The 20,177-nt window shown below is 39.4% G+C and overlaps 1 protein-coding gene across 4 annotated transcripts in view; it reads right to left on the bottom strand.

The window, feature by feature from the left end:
• Window positions 1-20,177, bottom strand: part of LOC120626192 (protein draper) — a 44,817-nt gene that overhangs the window by 8,659 nt on the left and 15,981 nt on the right. For all 4 annotated transcript variants that reach the window (XM_039893573.1, XM_039893571.1, XM_039893572.1 and 1 more), the window contains exons 3-14: window positions 15,658-15,953; window positions 13,109-13,355; window positions 12,041-12,172; window positions 9,644-9,761; window positions 8,286-8,497; window positions 7,732-7,877; window positions 6,312-6,462; window positions 5,401-5,507; window positions 4,576-4,737; window positions 1,909-2,115; window positions 999-1,154; window positions 58-234 (exon numbers count right to left, since the gene is read on the bottom strand). In XM_039893573.1, the coding sequence (XP_039749507.1) occupies window positions 58-234; window positions 999-1,154; window positions 1,909-2,115; window positions 4,576-4,737; window positions 5,401-5,507; window positions 6,312-6,462; window positions 7,732-7,877; window positions 8,286-8,497; window positions 9,644-9,761; window positions 12,041-12,172; window positions 13,109-13,355; window positions 15,658-15,953 (2,111 nt within the window). The remainder of the gene's footprint in view (window positions 1-57; window positions 235-998; window positions 1,155-1,908; window positions 2,116-4,575; window positions 4,738-5,400; window positions 5,508-6,311; window positions 6,463-7,731; window positions 7,878-8,285; window positions 8,498-9,643; window positions 9,762-12,040; window positions 12,173-13,108; window positions 13,356-15,657; window positions 15,954-20,177) is intronic.

The raw sequence follows: 20,177 nt of genomic DNA, 5'->3' as shown, positions 1-20,177 counted from the left end.
CATTGGACCACTTGGCCGTCAAAAAATGGCCTGTTGTGGTTGGGCCTTTATGCTTACACTGTGTGCAGTAGCTGCCGGTGTAGCCGGGCGGGCAGCGGCAGTAGCCGTCGTTGGGGCGGCAGGCGGAGCCGCGGGCACATCGGCACGGCTGCGTGCACGCGGCGCCCCACCAGCCCGGCGGGCAGGCCTCCCCGCACAGTGCGCCCCGCCAGCCTGGCAGGCACTGGCACTCGCCTGCAAACATTTATACCCGTTTTCACCAACGACGTACAAGGCAATGCCTAAGTAAGTAACGCCTAATCAAGGAAGATTCCTAAGCATATTACTTTTCTCCAATCGATTTTAAATGCGAATGCTGAAGCGGTGATATCGCCCGCGTGTCGTGCAGTCTGGTGAGGAGCACACGCTAATGTGAAAAATGTGTCAGGAAATTTGGAAACTCTGAAAATTTTCGGAAAAAGTACGAACATTTATATTTTTGGAATTTAAAATTATTATTTTTGCAAGGTGGCATAGAAAGCTAGGAAACACACCCCAACAGCGGACTCGTATAAAATCTCGACAAGGAGCGGCGGTATAGGTAGGAGTATGTTTAGCAAGCAAATTGTAGAATCCGCATAGAATGCGGGCTGGAGCTCCACTTCCCTTTCGGGGTGGCGAGTTCGAAATCCAGCACACACCTCTAACTTTTTTTAAGTTATGTGCGTTTTAAGTAATTTACATATCACTTGCTTCAACGGCGAAGGGAAACATCGTGAGGAAACCTGCATGCCTGAGAGTTCTACATAATGTTGTCAGGGGTGTGTGGAGCCCACTAATCCGCACTAGGCCAGCTTGGTGGACTACGGCCTTAACCCCTTCTGATTGTGGGAGGAGAACCGTGCTCTGTAGTGGGCCGGTACAGAGCACGGTTAAAAAGTAAAGCCTGCTTCTATCCAATATCAGATGGTCAATCTGCCTGATCCGTCAACAAAAATAAAATTTTAAAAAGGACTCACCGGTAACGTGATGGCAATCTGCGCCGTTCTTGCAGTTACACCTCTGGCCGCAGTCGTCGCCGTACGTACCGAGCGGGCAAGGGTACTCGCAAGTCACGCCGGTATAACCGCTCGGGCAAGAGTTCCTGCCTGTTACCGGGTCGCATGACGAATTGCCTGTAAAATAAAATATAAATTATAAACATTTACTTGATGAATTTAAACATTAATGCTAATATTATAAAGCTGAAGAGTTTTTTTATTTGAATGCGCTAATCTCAGGAACTACTGGTTTGAGTTGGAAAAATCAATTACGTTAGGGCCAATAGAAGCGGATCACCAATGACCTAACAGGGCCTTATAACCACAGCGTCACCGCTGCGCTGGGGAGGTCAACAAATAACAACAAAAACATTTATTCATTCATTCATTCTTAACACTTATTCATTGTAAAGTCAACATCTTCTGAGGATGCGCCGGTGTCGCAGCGAAATGTACCTACATTGCCGAAGATCTATCTGGTGTGGGACATATAGATTAAAGAAGTTATAAATTGCATCATACATATTCTCATGCTTTTCGCGGATTATAGCAAATTAAACTTGAGAATTGACAATTTTCTATTGACAACAAATAACATTATAAAATATAAATGAATAAATAAATATGCTACGACAATACACACATCGCCATCTAGCCCCAAAGTAAGCGTAGCTTGTGTTATAGGTACTAAGACGACTGATGGATATTTTTATGAATAATATACATAAATACTTAGAATATATATATAGACACCCAGACACTGAAACACATTCATGATCATCACACAAACATTTTCCAGCAGTGGGAATCGAATCCACGGCCTTGGACTCAGAAAGCAGGGTCGTTGCAAACTGCGCCAATCGGCCGTCAACTTCTCTCCGTTTCTTACCGAGTATATGGTGAGGGCAGATTTGCTTGCAGGCGACGCCGTATGTGCCGGGCAGGCAAGGCAGGTCGCAGAGCTCGCCACGCCAGCCCGCCGCACAGACGCACCGCCCCGTACCGGCGTCGCACGACGAGTTGTTGGCGCAGGGACAGCGCTCTGAGCATTGCTCACCGAACCTGCCCGCCTCGCATTGAGTCGCGCAACGTACACCTGTCAAAAGACCAATAAAATTGTATCATCATCATCATCGATCATTACAGGCCCACTACAGAACACGCGTCTTCTCTCAGAATGAGAAGGTTTAGTCCTCAACACTCGCCAAGTGAGGTTTTTTTGTAAATAAATAAATAAATAAAAATATACTATACACACATCGCCATCTAGCCCCAAAGTAAGCGTAGCTTGTGTTATTAATAAATATTCTTATATAAGTCTTATCTTGTATACTAAGATGACTGATGAATATTTTTTGTCTGGGTGTTTATCTGTTAAATTATACGTATTTATGTATATACATACATATAATTTTACAGATAAACACCCTGACACTGAAAAACATAAATGTTCATCACACAAATATTTTCCTGTTGTTGGAATCGAATCCACGGCCTTGGACTCAGAAAGCAGGGTCGCTGCCCACTGCGCCAGTCGGCAGTCATTTATAGACTTCACACGCCTTTAAGAACGTAATGAAAAACTCTCAGGCATGCAAGTGATATTTTACACATAACTCCAAAAAGTTAGAGGTGCGGAAGGCCAAATTTCTAACCAGCTATCGTTATCGCATCGTTATTATAAGTAAGAACCCCAGTAAACGACCGAGGACAAAAGGTATGACGGTAGCTCTCACACACACACATCCTCCTTCAGCCCCGACCACTCAAAAGAAAGACCCTCTGACCCACAGTCTGATCTGGGTCATTCAAATCCATCTGGAAAAGCCTAATTCCAGGCCATTGACATTCAGTATTTACTGCAATGCAAAACAGCACCAACTCCGCCGGAACCATACGTTCGTGTGTATCGACTGGCGGCTTTGCTTGAAGCCCCAGTAACTGGTCACTCAGCAGGGTATGAGTGCTATGAAAACCTTTTAAAAGGGCAGGAAAACCAACCATAGTATTCAGTTGAGCGCAAGGATAATATTTGTTAAAAAACATTTAACAAATATTTGACGACAATCTCTATTCTGTTTTTAAATATTGTGTATATAATATATACTTTTTAAACCATCAGAATTCAAGAAAGTTATGTATCAATCCATGTGCCATTCGTATAAATATTTTTAGGAACAACTGTCCATCTTTATTATGACTTCAAAAATTTGCGGTTCAAAAATGTTTTTTTGTATTGTCTTTACGTTTCCTTGTTTACATAAGATCATTTGCTTCTCCTTTATATCTGTCTGTCCAGTTTATCAAAACCCTCGTGTATTTCTGTGAATACGTTAGAAAATAGTTTTCCGGGTCACATCTGTTATGTGAAATATTAGTTCTTACGGCATACTTACGTTTTTTCCTAGTGAGACCTGTATTGAAATTACGTTCAGATAAAACTTGATCTAATGTGTATAAAATGCATTATATTTGTTATTTATAATAAAAAGCGTGATAATAAGTAGGTTATGAAGGTCAAGCCTTTGGTGAGTTTTAATAGCGTTTAAATTGTAATATTGAATACACAAGTATTTGATATTTATTTAATACATTTCGAACTAAAATTCACCCAAAACTATAAAAACACCATCACTAGAAGGAATTATCAATCTTTTAAATTTGAAATGCATATAACATTTCGGAACCGGCAGGATTCGACCCGGCGATTCTCTGGCAATCGCGGCCTAAGTAAATGTAGGTAAAAATGCTAATAAAAATTGTAAAATTATAAAAAAGACTGATATTAAAAGGCATATACTAATTTCGGCATCGGCGGTAAGAGAACCGTAGCTTACTTGTTTAAAGCGCTCAGGCCATGATTGCCAGAGAGTCTCAGGTTCAAGTCCTGTCAGTTCCGAAAAAATGGATATGCATTTCAAATTACAAAATTGCTATACGTATTCAAATATGTGATTTATACACACGAATTTTAGCATATTATGTCTACAGCAAGCATCAATGTCATCGCAACACAATAAATGCCTTCTGTTTCTATAATCTATTTTTTCTCACATGTCTTATAATGCAAACAATCTAATAATAAAAGATTATTTTCAAATAGTTAAAAAAATTATAAAAATATACACACAAAGAAAATATCTTTAATTTGTTTGTTTTTACTTATTTTATTATTTTTTTTAGTAATGAAAATAAAGTTCTAACATTATAAGGCATATATTATATTTATATTGTTAATTTGTATTTAGCGTTATTTAATTAACCTATATAAATTATATAGTATGTAAATGTGTACTATACATTAAATCTATGTAGCCTTTAACTATATTATTATTATATGTACCCTAGAACTACATTACTCTTATATATTTACACCTTACTCACATCGGAAAGGAGCTAGGAGTAATCTCGATTGTTGGGATAAGGTTTGTACTTTTAAAACAGTCATAATATTTTGTTAAGATTTTTTTTGTACAAATAAAATAACATAAATAAAGACAATTTATAAGAAGTGCAGTGTACTGTATGGTGTGTACAATATTTGCATCTCTCTCACCTTTCCAGCTACTCTCACAGATGCAAGCACCGGTGACATGGTGACAGCCGATGGCGTTTTTGCTGCAATCGCAGGGCAATGAGCAGTTCTGTCCGTAGAAACCTAGGCGACAACGACGCTCGCACTGGGGCCCCTCATAGCCAGGGCCGCATACGCATTCTCCTAAACAATAAATAAAAAAAAAAGAACTTATTTCCTGAAGAAAAATTGATGACCGGAAAAGACGTGATATCTTTTCCAATATTAAACGGTATCTTAAAGTGTATTAAAACGCTAATACGGTACGAATATCATTTTCGCGCCTTTCTTCATTTTTTTGGAGTACACCGACTGAACGTGCAATAGTGAAAATGTAAAAACTAAACCAAATAAAGTGATAAAAGACCAAAAGTGAATTGAAGAGGCATATTAATTAATATTATATTGTTCCTTCATTTTTAATTACCTAGTACTTTTATAAGAAAAACACAGAATTTTTTTAAATTTAAAAATATTGGTATGTGTGTAATATAACTGCCACGCTCCACAACCGGCTAGCCCGCTATTATTTACCGCCAGGTGAGATTTCTGTCAGGGGCTAAATTGCAGTGAAATTTAAAAAAAAATGGGCGATGCTATACATGATATATCGTAGGAAACAAACTATTGTTACACACACAATTAAAATGTTTTAATTTATTTAAACTACTCCACATCATGTGGACATGTGGACCACATGTTCTAGTTAATAATTTGATAAGCTTTTTTTCGCATACATTTTATATTAAACCCGCCGTCCATTTTTTACAACGTTAAGTTCCTGTGTAGAAAAACAAAGCTGCTAACCATTAACAGGATTGCATGGAGCACCATTTTCACAGCTGCACCGTTGAAGACACTTAAGACCGAATGTTTTTCCATCGCACGGTCGATCACATTTGAGTCCGTCAAATCTAGAAGAAAAAAAAACAAATTTTTATTTAATTAGAGAATATAATAAATACATCCCGACCGCTTAGTCCACGAAATTTAACTGAATAAATATTTCCTATGCAAAAATACGCTATTCTGAATTATATAGCCTAACCCATCGCGTCCCATCAACCGCGCCAGGTTGATGGAGGGAAAATTGGAAGGCCGTCAGGGAATATAACCGAGGGGTAATATATTTTTTTATCTCCTGCCCATTCTATCCGCGCAGGGCATCCATTTAATCAAACAGTACAGTACATTAACACAGAAGTTTAATCAGACAGTAACAAAGAATCGCTAAAATATTGTATTTATAAAATGATATATGATTCATGTTTTATGTAAACCTTGTTGTTATTTATATTCGAAGTAAGATTGGTATTTATTTTCAATAAATAAAACTGCAAAATCGAGCGATCCGACACTAGCGATGACAGATGAAACAGGTTGAAATTCGAAAATCTGTGCGTGTAGTATTGTGTTATTTTGTGATTTCAAACTATGAGTTGCTAAGTTTTTTGTTACCAATACAAAAATCATGAATATTTAGCAATGGAACAAGGATTTACTAAAGCTCTAATTTGCCTGTGACGTCACGAGTGTTTTCGCGGGAAAGATTTTTTAAAACATACTTTGCAATTTATGTCAACAAAACTTTTAATTTCTGCAAAAATAATTATTTTTTTAGATATAGTAAGATCATAGGATTATGGGAGGCGTATGATCATCATAATGCAGTTTTTCAAAATTAGTTATAATGCCTATTAGTTTTTCTGTAGTCTCACCCAGGCTTGCAGTCGCACTGGCCGGTCTCGTGCGAGCACGTGGCGTTGTTCTGGCAGTCGCATTTGTCGGCGCAGTTGTCGCCGTACCGGGGGAACGGGCACGGCTCCTCGCAGCGCAGCCCGCGGTATCCGGGGGCGCACAAGCACGATCCTATTAACGATTGAAATATATATATATATATATATATATACGTGAAGCAATAACTTAGTACCCCTTTTTATGAAAATTGCGCAGACGGAGGAGTATGAAATTTCATACACTTACAGTTTGTATAAAGAATGAATATAAATAAATATACTACGACAATACACACATCGCCATCTAGCCCCAAAGTAAGCGTAGCTTGTGTTTTGGGGTACTAAGATAGCTGATGAATATTTTTTTATGAATATAATACACATAAATACTTATAATATACAGATAGACACTAAAAACATTCATGTTCATCACACAAACATTTTCCAGTTGTGGGAATCGAACCCACGACCTTGGACTCAGAAAGCAGGGTCGCTGCCCACTGCGGCTCTCGGCCGTCAAAAACGTGCAGAATACTAATCTTATAATCCTATATTACTATTCTTATAATTAATACTAGTCAAAGAAGTGCAGAATACTATTCTTTTAAACAAAAATGAATAATAAATACATTAAATCATTAGAAAAAACATTACACACATTACCACCTATTTGACACACACGCATATATACTCTTTTTTGGATTATAATTTGTTTTAAAAACAGGAAAATTAACAGTTTCATTGCCTTGGCAAAATCTACGACAATAGAAGTATAGTATATGTATATAATATGATAATATAACCTTAAGTGGGACGGCAATGGGTTGATATGATGATGGTGATGATTCTTATACACTTTTAAAGTTGTTTTTTAATATTCTTCGTTATCCCTTCACTGCAATCTGGTGCTATAAGTTATAATGAAGCCTAAATGGTAGCCGGGCTAACCTGTTATCCCGCTGACCAATATATACGACGAAGTATGAATCAATATGATATGATGTAGCCGATTTGTTTTTTAACTTTCGTAGGGGTATAATTCCGTCATACATCATTTCAGCGTTATTTAAACCGTTTACGAATCACACGCATCGGAAGCTTTCAAAAGGAATATATTTTCCGTTTTTCAACAATGATAATCCGCTCTATTGAATCCGCGATATTGGTTGTATCGTGATGCTATACAGCCTAGAATAGCCTGCGTCGATAAATGGTATCTGAAACACGAATTGATTTTTCAAGTTCGAACTAGTAGTTTCTGCTACAAAAAAAACTCTTTAACTTTATAATATATACCCCTAATCAGTTTCTTCGACTAGCAGCTCGTCCTTTTAGTTTTATTCAGAAATTTTGAATGCGAAAAAATTGGTTATTTCGGGATATGGTCGAAGTATTGCAGTACCATTAATAGGTGAGCAGTGTCCGCTATTCTCGCATCGGCAAGTGGAGCGACAGCCCTTGCCAAAAGTAAGCAGGGGACATTGTCGCTCGCAGAACTCGTCGCTCCACCCCGCCTTGCAGTCGCACTCGCCTGTCCTCGGGTCGCACCTTTAATAATATAAAATTTATTATGTACTAAAAGCTAAATAAAACAGGTACGAGTGAAATAGGATAGGATAGGATACATTTCGTAAGTTAATTAATATTCCTCATAAATAGATAGTAAATTATATATATTTTAAATCCACCATTTTGTCGCGGCCGTCTTTTGATTTTCGTCAAACATTTCTAAGAACACTACCAACTGATTTTACTCTCATTTAAAAAAAAACAAAATCAAAATCGTGTAATCATCAGTGTGGTCTGTGTGTGGTGCGTTTACACACACACACGCACACACACACACATTTCGTCCCGTCCACAGGACGAAAAATGTCTCCGGCTCATGCTAGTCGTGCAGGAATGTAAGATTATTAGTCGAACCTGCTGCTAGGCCGAGAAGGTAGAAACACTTACTCGTCAGTAGTAGTGGGGTCGCACCGGCAATTGTTTTCGCACTGCTTGCCCCAGAACCCGTCGGGACAGGCGCGCTGTTCGCACCACGTGCCGCGCCATCCCGGCTTGCACGTACACTCGCCGGTCTGCGGCGAGCACTCGCCGCCGTGCTGGCACGAGCACTTGCCCAAGCAACCCACGCCGTACGCGCCCAGTGGACACGGGTCTAAACACTGAAAACGAAAAAACGCTTTTTACTTGATCAACAACTTAGAATTAGAATGCAATCCCAATAACTCAGTACATAATGGACTTAACAGGCACATATTCGACCTGTTGCTTTTTGTCCAGAACTCCAAGAAGCTTACAAGACATTGAAAAAGATAAAATTAGACAATCATCATCATCACCATCAACGGGGTGTTTATATGTGTATTATAAGTATTTATGTATACAATTCATAAAAATATTCATCACTTATCTTACCCATAACACAAGCTACGCTTACTTTGGGACTAGATGGCGGTGTGTGTATTGTCGTCGTATATTTATTTATTATTATTTATTTATTTATTTATCAACAACCCATTACCGGCCCACTACCGGGCAAGGGTCTCCTCTCAGGGTTAAGGTCGTAGTCCACCACACTGATCAAGTGCGGATAGGTAGACTTCACACGCCATTGAGAACATTATGGAGAGAACACTCAGGCATGCAGGTTTCGTTACTATGTTCTCCTTCGCCTTTAAAGCATGTGAAATTTGTAGAGCTGCGTGCCGGGGTTCGAATTTGAAAAGGATATCTGAATAGGCTATCATTATTCATTTAGTACATTTTTCTGGGATACAAACAGTACTTTTGCACATAAGAGTAATGTCGTATTTTTTATCACATAAACCAATCAGGTTTCTAGCAGTAAGAGTCAAGGTAGTTACATATTTAATAGTAATTTAAGGAATACAAAAAATTACAGATCTATGCAGACTCTGCGGTGGAAAAAAAGGCACCGTTGCATTTAATCTCTTTCCGTCCCGGTCTGTTCTTCCAAAACTCTACTGTTGCTTGCGGCCACAAACATATGCGTGGCGCTGTATGTGACAGCGGCGTTACACTCGTATGCGGGTGACAAAATAGACTTAAGCAGCGACAGTACAAGAATGCGTACGTTATGCTCCTATGCAATGGAGTGGTAGAACAACGCGCAGCACATCTTGGCTCCTCAGTAACACTTCCAGAAGCACTCAGCGATATAGGCGACCAGCTAAGCTTTTGGAGTTCAGGCCAACCAAGTACGGAGAAATGACCAGGAACAGAAAAAGAAGAAGACAGTAGATAGAAGGAGAAGACAATGAAGGTAGTATCGTAATTATTATACGCACCTTATCTCCTGTAAAGCCAGCCGCACACTGGCACTGGCCAGTGACGTGATCGCAGCCGGCGTTGTTCGCGCATTCGCAGGTCCGCGCACAGTTATCACCCCACCGTCCAGCCGGACACCTTGTGTAATAGATAATAGGATTTAAAAACGAAACCTTCCGATACGTCGTGTACTAGTGCACTTTGCATAACATAATATATGGAGATCAGATTATATATTAGTCATAGGTCCAAGCCTCACTCGAGACGCCCTTATGTCGTCGTTCCCCGATGTTGGCGAGCCCGAAGGTCCGCTTAACTACAGAACAGGAACAATAATTTTGTCCCCCAATTATATCCCTTGACGAAGGATTAACTTAACGGTTCCGTCTGCCAAAGCACGGCAACACGGAATGGAAGAAATTTACCCCAGTGTCTTCATCATCACATCAAACGATAGACGTCCACTGCTGGACATAGGTCTTTTGTAGGGAGTTCCAAGTTCCACGGTTTGAGCCGCTTGGATCCAGCGGCTACCAGCGACGCGCTTAATGTCGTCTGTCCACCTCGTTGGGGGCCGACCATCGCTGCGCTTACCAGTTCGGGGCTGCCATTCCAGCACCTTTGGACCCCAACGTCCATCCTTTCTACGAACTATGTGCCGGGCCCATTGCCACTTCAGCTTCGCGACTCGTTGAGCTATGTCGGTAACTCTGGTTCTTCTACGAATCTCCACATTTCTGATTTGATCGCGTAGAGATACTCCGAGCATAGCTCTCTCAATCGCCCGCTGAGTGATTCTGAGCCTTCTTATGAGGCCCATAGTCCCCAGTGTCTTATTAAATGTAAATTATTTAGTTAGCTGCGGGAGAAGATAACTTTTATCTCTATATATTTGAATTTATCTTTACCTCGAGCAGAAAAATATCTCCTGTCCATTCTAGTTGTGCTAGCGAGATCAACGCTTGTAATCTCAATGTAATATAGGTGATGTTCTGATGAACAATGAAAATTGAACTTAGTTTGCTATACTCCGCGAAAAGCAGGAGAATCTGTACGGTGCAATTTATTTGTTCTTCAATCTCTTACTAATACTCAACACCAAACAGATCTTCGGCAATGAACTCTTTACGCATGTTTAGACCCAACGACTTTCCGCAGTCGAAACGTGCATACCGAATATATTGGGTTTCACTCTATTTTCGGAGTCCAAGGTTGTGTGATAATATGAATGTTTTTCAGTATCTGGGTGTATATCTCTATTGTCATATCAACTCATTACCGGCCCACTACAGGGCACGGGTCTCGTCCCATAATGAGAAGGGGATTAAGGCCGTAGCCGTAGACCTTTGAGAACATTATAGAGAAATCTCAGGAATGCTGTTTCGTCTTAATATCTGAATTTTCTCTGGTGGAGGGCTTTGATGGTGGCTAGCTACCACTCTACTGACAAAGACGTCCCGCTAAGCAATGAAGCGTTCCAGTACGATGTCGCGAAGAATACGATTAGGAGTATAGGTTTAATGTAACTGCCATATCTCTAATAGAAATAAGGGTTTTCAACAATAGTTTGTGACAAGAGAAATACTCTTTTCACAAACTCTTGTCTTAGAGCTAGAATTTTCTCTGAACCAGTCTGGTGGAGGGCTTTGATGGTGGCTAGCTACCACTCTACTGACAAAGACGTCCCGTTAAGCAATTAAGCGTTCCAGTACGATGTCGCGAAGAATACGATTAGGAGTATAGGTTTAATGTAACTGCCATATCCCTAATAGAAATAAGGGTTACAACAATAGTTTGTGACAAGAGAAATACTCTTTTCACAAACTCTTGTCTTAGAGCTAGAATTTTCTCTGAACCAGTCTGGTGGAGGGTTTTGATGGTGGCTAGCTACCACTCTACTGACAAAGACGTCCCGCTAAGCAATTAAGCTTTCCAGTACGATGTCGCGAAAAATACGATTAGGAGTATAGGTTTAATGTAACTGCCATATCCTTAATAGAAATAAGGGTTACAACAACAGTTCGTGAAAAGAGAAATACTCTTTTCACAAACTCTTGTCTTAGAGCTATGGAAATTAGAAGAAGGAAAATGATCGGCCGCCTACTAACACACGATGAATTTTTCACGAAAATAAGTGAGGAACAAAGAGAAAAAGTGGGGAAATGAACGACAGACACTGGATATTGTGGGGCAAATAAAACGAAAGATAGGGGTGGGGACGAAGGAGACGGCCATGGATAGAAGAGGTTTGAAAGTACCGACAAGGGTTTAGCTCTTAAGTTAAAGAATAAGACTTCTAATAGCCCTTTGCCTTCTTAGACTGCATAATCACCTATCAGCAGGTGAGATTGCAGTCGAAAGCTATCTTGTGGTAGAATAGATAAAAAATTAAGATTCAGAACTATTAAGATACGTACTTGTTAGCGCATACTACGCCCGTCCATCCCGAAGTGCACTCACATTCGTTGGTGACGGGATTGCATTTACCGTTGTTCTGGCAGTGACACAGCACCGGACACGGTTCGTTAGGCGGACACTCTTTCTCGCATCTGTAACAAAAGATTACTTACGATAATTAAATGTTACACCATTATCACACATCTTAGCATTGGATAGAAGCAAGCGTTACTAAATAATAATAAATAACTTTATAGCCTTGCTTAATGTTAAATATAGTTACAAAAATCAAAAATACAGTATTATGGCCACAAACTCAGCATTAAGCTGTACGGATAATGTTGAGTAATTTTCAGTTTGTGACTGCAGTAGTCACAAACTAAAAATAAATAAACTACGACAATACATACACCGCCATCTAGTCCCAAAGTAAGCGTAGCTTGTGTTATGGGTACCTACTAAGGTAACTGATGAATATTTTTGTGAATAATATACATAAATACTTAAAATATACATATAAACGCCCAGACACTGAAAAACATTTATGTTCATCACACAAACATTTTCCAGCTGTGGGAATCAAACCCACGACCTTGGACTCAGAAAGCAGGGTCGCTGCCCACTGCGCCAATCGGCCGTCAAATAAACTAAATATAAAATAAATATAAATAAATATACTACGACAATACACACATCGCCACCTAGCCCCAAAGTAAGCGTAGCTTGTGTTATGGGTACTAAGATGACTGATGAATATTTTTATGAATTATAAATACATAAATACTTAGAAAATACATATAAACACCCAGACACTGAAAAACACTTAATGCTCATCACACAAACATTTTCCAGTTGTGGGAATCGAACCCACGGCCTTGGACTCAGAAAGCAGGTTCGCTGCCCACTGCGCCAGTCGGCCGTCATAACTAAAGCAATGTTACTCTGCGTCCTTTAAACTAACTGTATGCAAAAACTCAAATCGATGTGTTCCTTAGTTAACGCGTAGAGGAAGGAAAAGAAAGAAGAAGAAACACTTTCACATTCATATTATTAGTAAGGATTAAAAAATCTCTGATTGTGATTCTTACAAAGGCCCAGTGTAACCCGATGGGCAACTGCACGCCCCGCTGGCGGGATGGCACGTCGCGTTGTTCTTGCACTGGCATATTTGCTCGCAGTTGTCTCCGAACGCGGGCGGCGCGCAAACTTTTTCGCAAGCGTCGCCACGCCAGCCCGCCGCACAGGAACATTCGCCTGTCAGCGGCTCGCACGTACCACCGTTCATACACCGACAATCGTTTTGACAGTGGCGTCCCCATTTACCAACGGCGCAAGCTGAAAGTAAACAGTATTATTATAGACTGCATATTTGTTTACCGAGGTGTACGTTATAGTTTTTTTTTAATGATAATAATTGACGGACCTAGCAGATGGCCCAACTGATGGTAAAAACTTCTCAGGGCATGCAAGGGGCACGTCCTGCAACATGCCGCCCATCACCATCAATTTGAGGGGAAGTTAAGCCTCACGTGCCTCTAATTACACCGGCAACCACGCCCTTCAAACCGGGACACATAATTTTTTTTTTTTAAATATTCTACGACGATATACACATCGCCACCTAGCCCCAAAGTAAGCGTAGCTTGTGTTATGGGTACTAAGATGACTGATGAATATTTTTATGAATAACATACATAAATACTTATAAACACCCAGACACTGAAAAACATTCATGTTCATCACACAAACATTTTCCAGTTGTGGGAATCGAATCGTGGCCTTGAACTTGGAAAGCAGGGTTGCTGCCCATTGCGCCAATCGGCCGTCAAACATTGCAACATTGCATTGGACTTATAAGTGGCAGGTTTTAGATATATGATAGGGGCACTTTGGGAATTACTAATTAGAAGAGTTCGAACCTTTTTGTGTGGAACCTGGCATAAAGACCTGCCGTTATTTTGATTTCGGTTCGAAATCGCGGCGCTCGATGAATATTGTATGTATGGATAGAGGGCTAATATAGGAACAAAAATGTCATAGTACCCCAAAGTAGCAAGATATTTGGAGATAAATATATGATACGATGACGACGGTAGCAGAATTAAGAACATACCGAAACCGTGTACACGACTAATATTGAAGTATCAATATTAGTCGTGTTTCTGTGTATCAATCCTAAGTAATGTTTCTCGAACAAGCTGAGTGAGTTCACTCCATTTAGTAATTATTTTATCTCCAATGTTCTAAATGTTTACCATATAATCGGGAAATTTTGTGAGCTATCAACATTCCGCGCGTGTGACTTGAGACGTGCGCAGAGTTTTCATTATTTTTGAACAAAATTCACTACATGCAATTATGGCTGAATGAGGGTTCTGTATTCCTAATTCTGTGAGGACGACAATCATTAAAAATAGACTTATTGCGTATTTATTAGGAGTCAAATTGTATCCAAATAATCGTTCTCAAGTTGGTTACTATTATTTCTTATAATTATAATTGAGTAGGTACTTTACAGTATGTACTAGGAGCACCTGAAAACGACTACTATAATTACGTTAAACCCAGCTTGGTGATTATGGGAAAACCCTCCCGTTGGGAGAGGTTTAGACCAGCAGTGGTGTTATAGGCTTTTGATGACGAGTTAAATTTCTGTCTTGGTATGGTCCGGTCTTGGTTAGGGACCCAACAGACAAAGATGTGCAGCTAAGCATTCGAGCTCTCCGAAACGATGCCATGTTGTAACCGATTGAAGGTATAAGTTCATAAAAACACCCAGTATAAAATTGTGGAACCAGCTCGCTCGCATGTACGACTTTCCCACCAAACTACAATATTGGCTTGTTCAATGGGTGGATAAATGAATTTCTTAAAAATAAATAACGCAATGGTTGCGCTTTGGCTGCAAATCATCTCTTAAAATAAGGTGTCGTATCTGCTTGATTGATCTATTCTATACCGAACTATAATATATATATTATATTATAGTTCGGTATAGAATAACTATAACTATAACTACTCCAACTGTTTTTATGAAAAATTTATAGCTTGCATCTCGTAAAAGCACCCGGGAACATTCCCACTGGTTCCGAAAAATACCCTTTGTTGCCAATGCATATTAGCGTTCTTATTCTTTATTCTGGGAACAAGAATGGTTCCCACATGATTAAAAAAAACTAAAGAAACGTGACGACTATGCGGGCGTCGTTATATAACAGTTGAATAAAGTTTGCGCAGGGTAAGAAAGATATGATATTCCAAGACAAGTGGGATACTATGCAAGCACTGGTCGTACATTTTATCTTATCTATAACCGCAAGTTAACCGCTTAACTGCAATCTCACTTGTTGATCAGTTGTTATGCAGTCTGAGGGCTAAACGAAAATATACGCGATATAACGCAATATAACTTTCTACGCGTAATCATACCGGCCGTCTTTGTCGGTAGGGTTGTAACTAGCCAAGGCCGAAGGCTCTCACCGAGCAGACAAGAGAACATTCGGAAATTATAAATTTCCCCTGCCATGGACCGTATCCGGGACCTTCACAGCGCTCACCGCTGCGCCATTTGGGTACGCTAATGTGCAAATTACACTCGGCCATGGAATCGAGGCGAAATTAATCACAATTCACTTACATATATCGCACGCAGGGCCCCCGTATCCGTGCGCACACGAACACGTGTTCGGCGCCACACACTTCCCTTTGACACACGGCTCCACGCACACAGGCAGGCATTGCCTCCTCTCGGAATCCGGCGCGTAGCCCTCACAGCATTCCTCGACCGGCCTCTGCTTCACGAGAGTCTGTGTTTTTAGAACCTGCTTGAACTTGATCTTATATTTCGAACACCGTGGTGGGACATTGAAGCACCACGAGAATTCTTTCACTTGATACGGTTGCTGCTCGGATATCCTCACTGTTGTTACGTAACTGAAACAAGAAAAAAATTAAGCTCATTCAGACGCTGGTTAAGATGCTAGGTATCAAAAAATTTGATTTAAACGACAAAGTAATATTAAAGACAAAGCTATGTTATTCTTGACCGTATTACTGAAGAGAAAATTACAAAATTACCTCTTATAGTAAATTTTAATAATTAAAATTAGGTATAGCAAAAAATTAAAATTAGTAAATATATGTACGTATTGCTGATAATATTAGTTATGGCTTATGTTATTTACCTATCTTAACTAGAAATTGCAAAACTAACATAAGGATTTGTTCTTTTTTGTATTTAGTGCATAAACTAGAAACTACGCTAATGATAAAAAAAAAGATTTAGTCGAACAAAAACATAAGTCTGCGAGGCTATTTGTACCTATGTCTATTATAAACAACTTAATAAATAAAATGTGCTTTTTAGTCGACATTATTAGAATCCCATTCCATAAAAAAAAAAAAAAAATCTACATAATCAAATCAATCAATCAACGATAATTATGTAGATAGACCTGTTTACAGCATGTAGCTAGCTAGGATGCATAGCTAACGAAATAATGAAACATTTAAATAGTTTCGTATCAAATATGCGCTCGATCGCGCAATTGGCTTCGAAGTTGTGTGGTAAGTTTACGTCCATGAGTACGCGGTTCTTAAACTATAACACAACTTTACTTTACGAGCCTCCGTAATCGCGGGTAAAACCGCGGAGAATAGCATCTTACAGTAAAACACCGCCGTACATGTGCAAGACTTGCATCATTGTTTTTTTAATCCACTAGTTACATGCAGTCTAAGATGGTGCGATCTAACCTGTTAGAGTGTTCCCTAACAGGATCTTCTCCGACACCGACTCTTGCTAGTACTTCTTTATTTATGTTAGCGTTATGGCAGTTACATTAAACCCATTCCCCTAATCGGTTTCTACGCAACATCGTACCGGAATGCTAAATCGCTTAGCGGCATTTCTTTGTAGCTACGATGGTAACAAGTCGCGGCCGAAACCTTCCACGAGGCCAGACCAGAGAAAATTCACTAATTATAAATTCCCGTGATTAGAAATCAGGGCCGGGAATCGAAACTGGGACCATAAACCTAAAACCTCAACCTCACCTCCCCTCACTCACTTACACTTTTGTGTAAGTAATCATAATGTACCTACAGTTGTACACGTCCTAATTAACGCACTGAAATATCATACGTTGATATGTAAAATATAGCAATTCCAGTAGCCTTAATAATATAAACACATGTACGATGACATCGGATATACATGATTACTTAATTCTGCTTACGGGCCGATGTGCTCAAACAGAGTGTGCTTACGTATCAAATTATTATTAGATGGTGTTCAAAGAATAAGATAAGAGATGTATATACCGAGAATATTATGGAATTTCGGAATACAAATTCGCACTTATACGTAGAGTCATCATCATCACTCGATTACCGGCCCACTTCATGGATAAAGGTTTCCTCACGATGTTTCCCTTCACCGCTAAACCGCCAACAGGGAAGCCAAAGTCTCAAACACTAGACAGTTAGCCTACCACCGTTTTGTTGGTTACCTAGGCACAATATGATACGTTTAGTAGGATGTCCAATAATAATAAATGACAATGGACGCGATAGAACAAATGCGGTTTATTTTTGCGTTTGCTTTGTTTCTTTTAAGATAAGAATTTCATTCGAACGATGTAAACAATTATAACGTTCATTTGTAAATTATTTCATCATCATCCGCATAATTGATGTCCCACTATAGGTCTCCTCTGTCACAAGGGGCAGACATAAAATCTTTAGAGCTTTAACGGTCTAAGGAAAAGATCTACGACTCTAGTCTTACGTAACCATAACGGCGATAAAAACGAAGAAAGGGTTAAGATGCTATATGCCCCCCCAGAGTCGGTCACTTGTTGTAAATTTGATCTAAGTTACTACCTACTCGGGCATTCTAACTCTGCATTGAGTCGAGCAATTGAATATTTTGTTGCTATCACTAATTCCACTTTTGATAAGCTGCGTTGATGTTTGGGGACTTCCCCTTTTTATCACTAAGACATCGTTTGGTATCCGTATTCCATGCTAACATTATAAATGCGAAAGTGTTTGTTTGTTTCTGCTTATTTTAAGCTCTAACTGAGTAACCAATCGACTTGTTTTTTTGGCATAGAGTTAGTTCAAAGGACAGAGAGTAACGTATCCCAGAAAAACAAACAGATTTGTAAAAATACTAAATAAACGCGGATGAAGACCGTGTTCTTCATAACATAACATAACATAACATAACAGCTACTAAGGTGCCGAGATTTAAGTGCTTATTAGTTACGGCTGTACACAAATCTAAAACTAAATTACCGAGGACAAGTGACCTTGGGCATATCGTAAAGCATTATTAGATTTATTTTTCTATATATATAACACCCAGAGAGACGTTACAGTTTCCTGATTCATCCTTTCAGGTTACATTTATACCACACAATTTAAAAATATATACCTATATAGGTATACCTCCCGGGTTAAATAAAAATTTCAGAAAGCTTTCTGCCACGGTTTTTTTTTATTAGAACTGTCAACTTTTGTTACAAAACTTTTTTTTTTAATTCCATAGTTTGTAAAATAAATCCTGAATTTTGAAAAGTCGTAGAATTATAGTTTTTAGTTTTAATAATAGGAACTACAAGGCCGAGAGCTTCCTTGTATTTTTCTTATCCCTGTAAATTATGTGTTCCGGTTGACGTCCGAAGTCCTTTATGAAGAGTACATCGCTTTTTTGCCACGGCATTTCCGTCAGATGTCACTAATTTCGGTCACGTGTCGCGCCACTGACGCCCCCAACAGCTGTTCTGTGAACTAACTACCACAAACCAAAACAAGCCACCCTAATTTGTCATTGTTGCGTCGTCTTTCGACCACGCAAGTTCGTTAGATGTTTTATTATAACATTTTCTCTAAAACTTTTGAGATAGAAGTAAAAAGTTTTTAAAATTAAAATTAAAATTAAATAATAATTTTGGTTTTTCGTGAAGTAATTAAGTATTGTAAAATGGATATTATTCCCGCGCCACCGGAGACCGACAATATAGTTCGGTCTGAGAATTTTACGTCGAGTGAAAGTGAAGATTCATCATCAGAAGGACCGCCAACGCCACCGAAAAAACGGCGGCGTAGCGGCCCAGAGCGCCGCAGCCGCTCGCATTCTGCCTCAGAGGAATTGGAACGGAGGTTTGAGTTGCTTTCTCAACAATTGGTGAGTCAAGTTAATAATATTTTGTGTGCCCAATTGGCAATGCCAGAACCAAATTCAACTACTAGGCAATATGTTAGCCCTACTGAGGCAAATACTAGTGTATTACAGGATCCCTTTTCACGACCGCCTGGGAAAATAGAGGATATTTCTGAACTTATTGTATCAATTAAAGAACCAACCGTCTCAAAGGCTAAACCGGAACGAGTTGATAAGATATCCGCTATGCAAAGATTTAATTCCACTGATTGGAATGCCGTACGATATAATGAAGTACAGAAAAAGTATGTGGCGTCTCCCGCTTTCACGGAGTTAAAAGTAAATGAGGAGTTAAGGCGTTTTGAAGATCCCTTCAGCCCTGTTAGATGGTTCCAAATGGAACGTAGTTTTGCGGCATTATCGAATGCATTTCTGGCCCAAAATGAGTTGCTAAATGAAGCCTTGCAATCCATAATGGATTGGTCGACTAAATCTGACACACAAATAACTTCAACTTCTGTGTACGATAAGTTAAAGCAGTTATTTGGCAACGAATCTAACTATAAGGGTATATCACATGATATTTTCCAAATAATATGTGGAAAACGAGCCGAAATTTTGGAATTACGCCGTAAGCAACTTTTAAAGGGCTTAAAGGGAAAGTACATTCGTGAAGATTTAGAAAAAATACCCCGTTCTTCGGAATACATGTTTAGTCCATCGGATTTGTTACAATATCTACAAAAAATTGGAGGTATTGATAAATTACAAAAGCAAAATGCTGAAGCGCGCCCGCATTCACGGGTACGTCAAAAATCCCCAGTACCATCCACATCTGCAGAAAATTCCTGTCGCCCTCAACAAGCCAAGGGTAAACCAGGAAAAAATAGAAAAAGAAATATTGACTCTTCCGATAGGAAGAAAAAAGGGGGGCAAAAAGAGAGCGGATTCAAAAATAGAAATTCAAGAAGATGACTCGACAAGGTTTT

The sequence above is a fragment of the Pararge aegeria genome, chromosome 9 (genome assembly GCF_905163445.1).
Source record: "Pararge aegeria chromosome 9, ilParAegt1.1, whole genome shotgun sequence".
Taxonomy (NCBI): Eukaryota; Metazoa; Arthropoda; class Insecta; order Lepidoptera; family Nymphalidae; genus Pararge; species Pararge aegeria.
The sequence above is the reverse complement of the archived record's forward strand: the minus strand, read 5'-3'. Positions and strand labels throughout refer to the sequence as shown.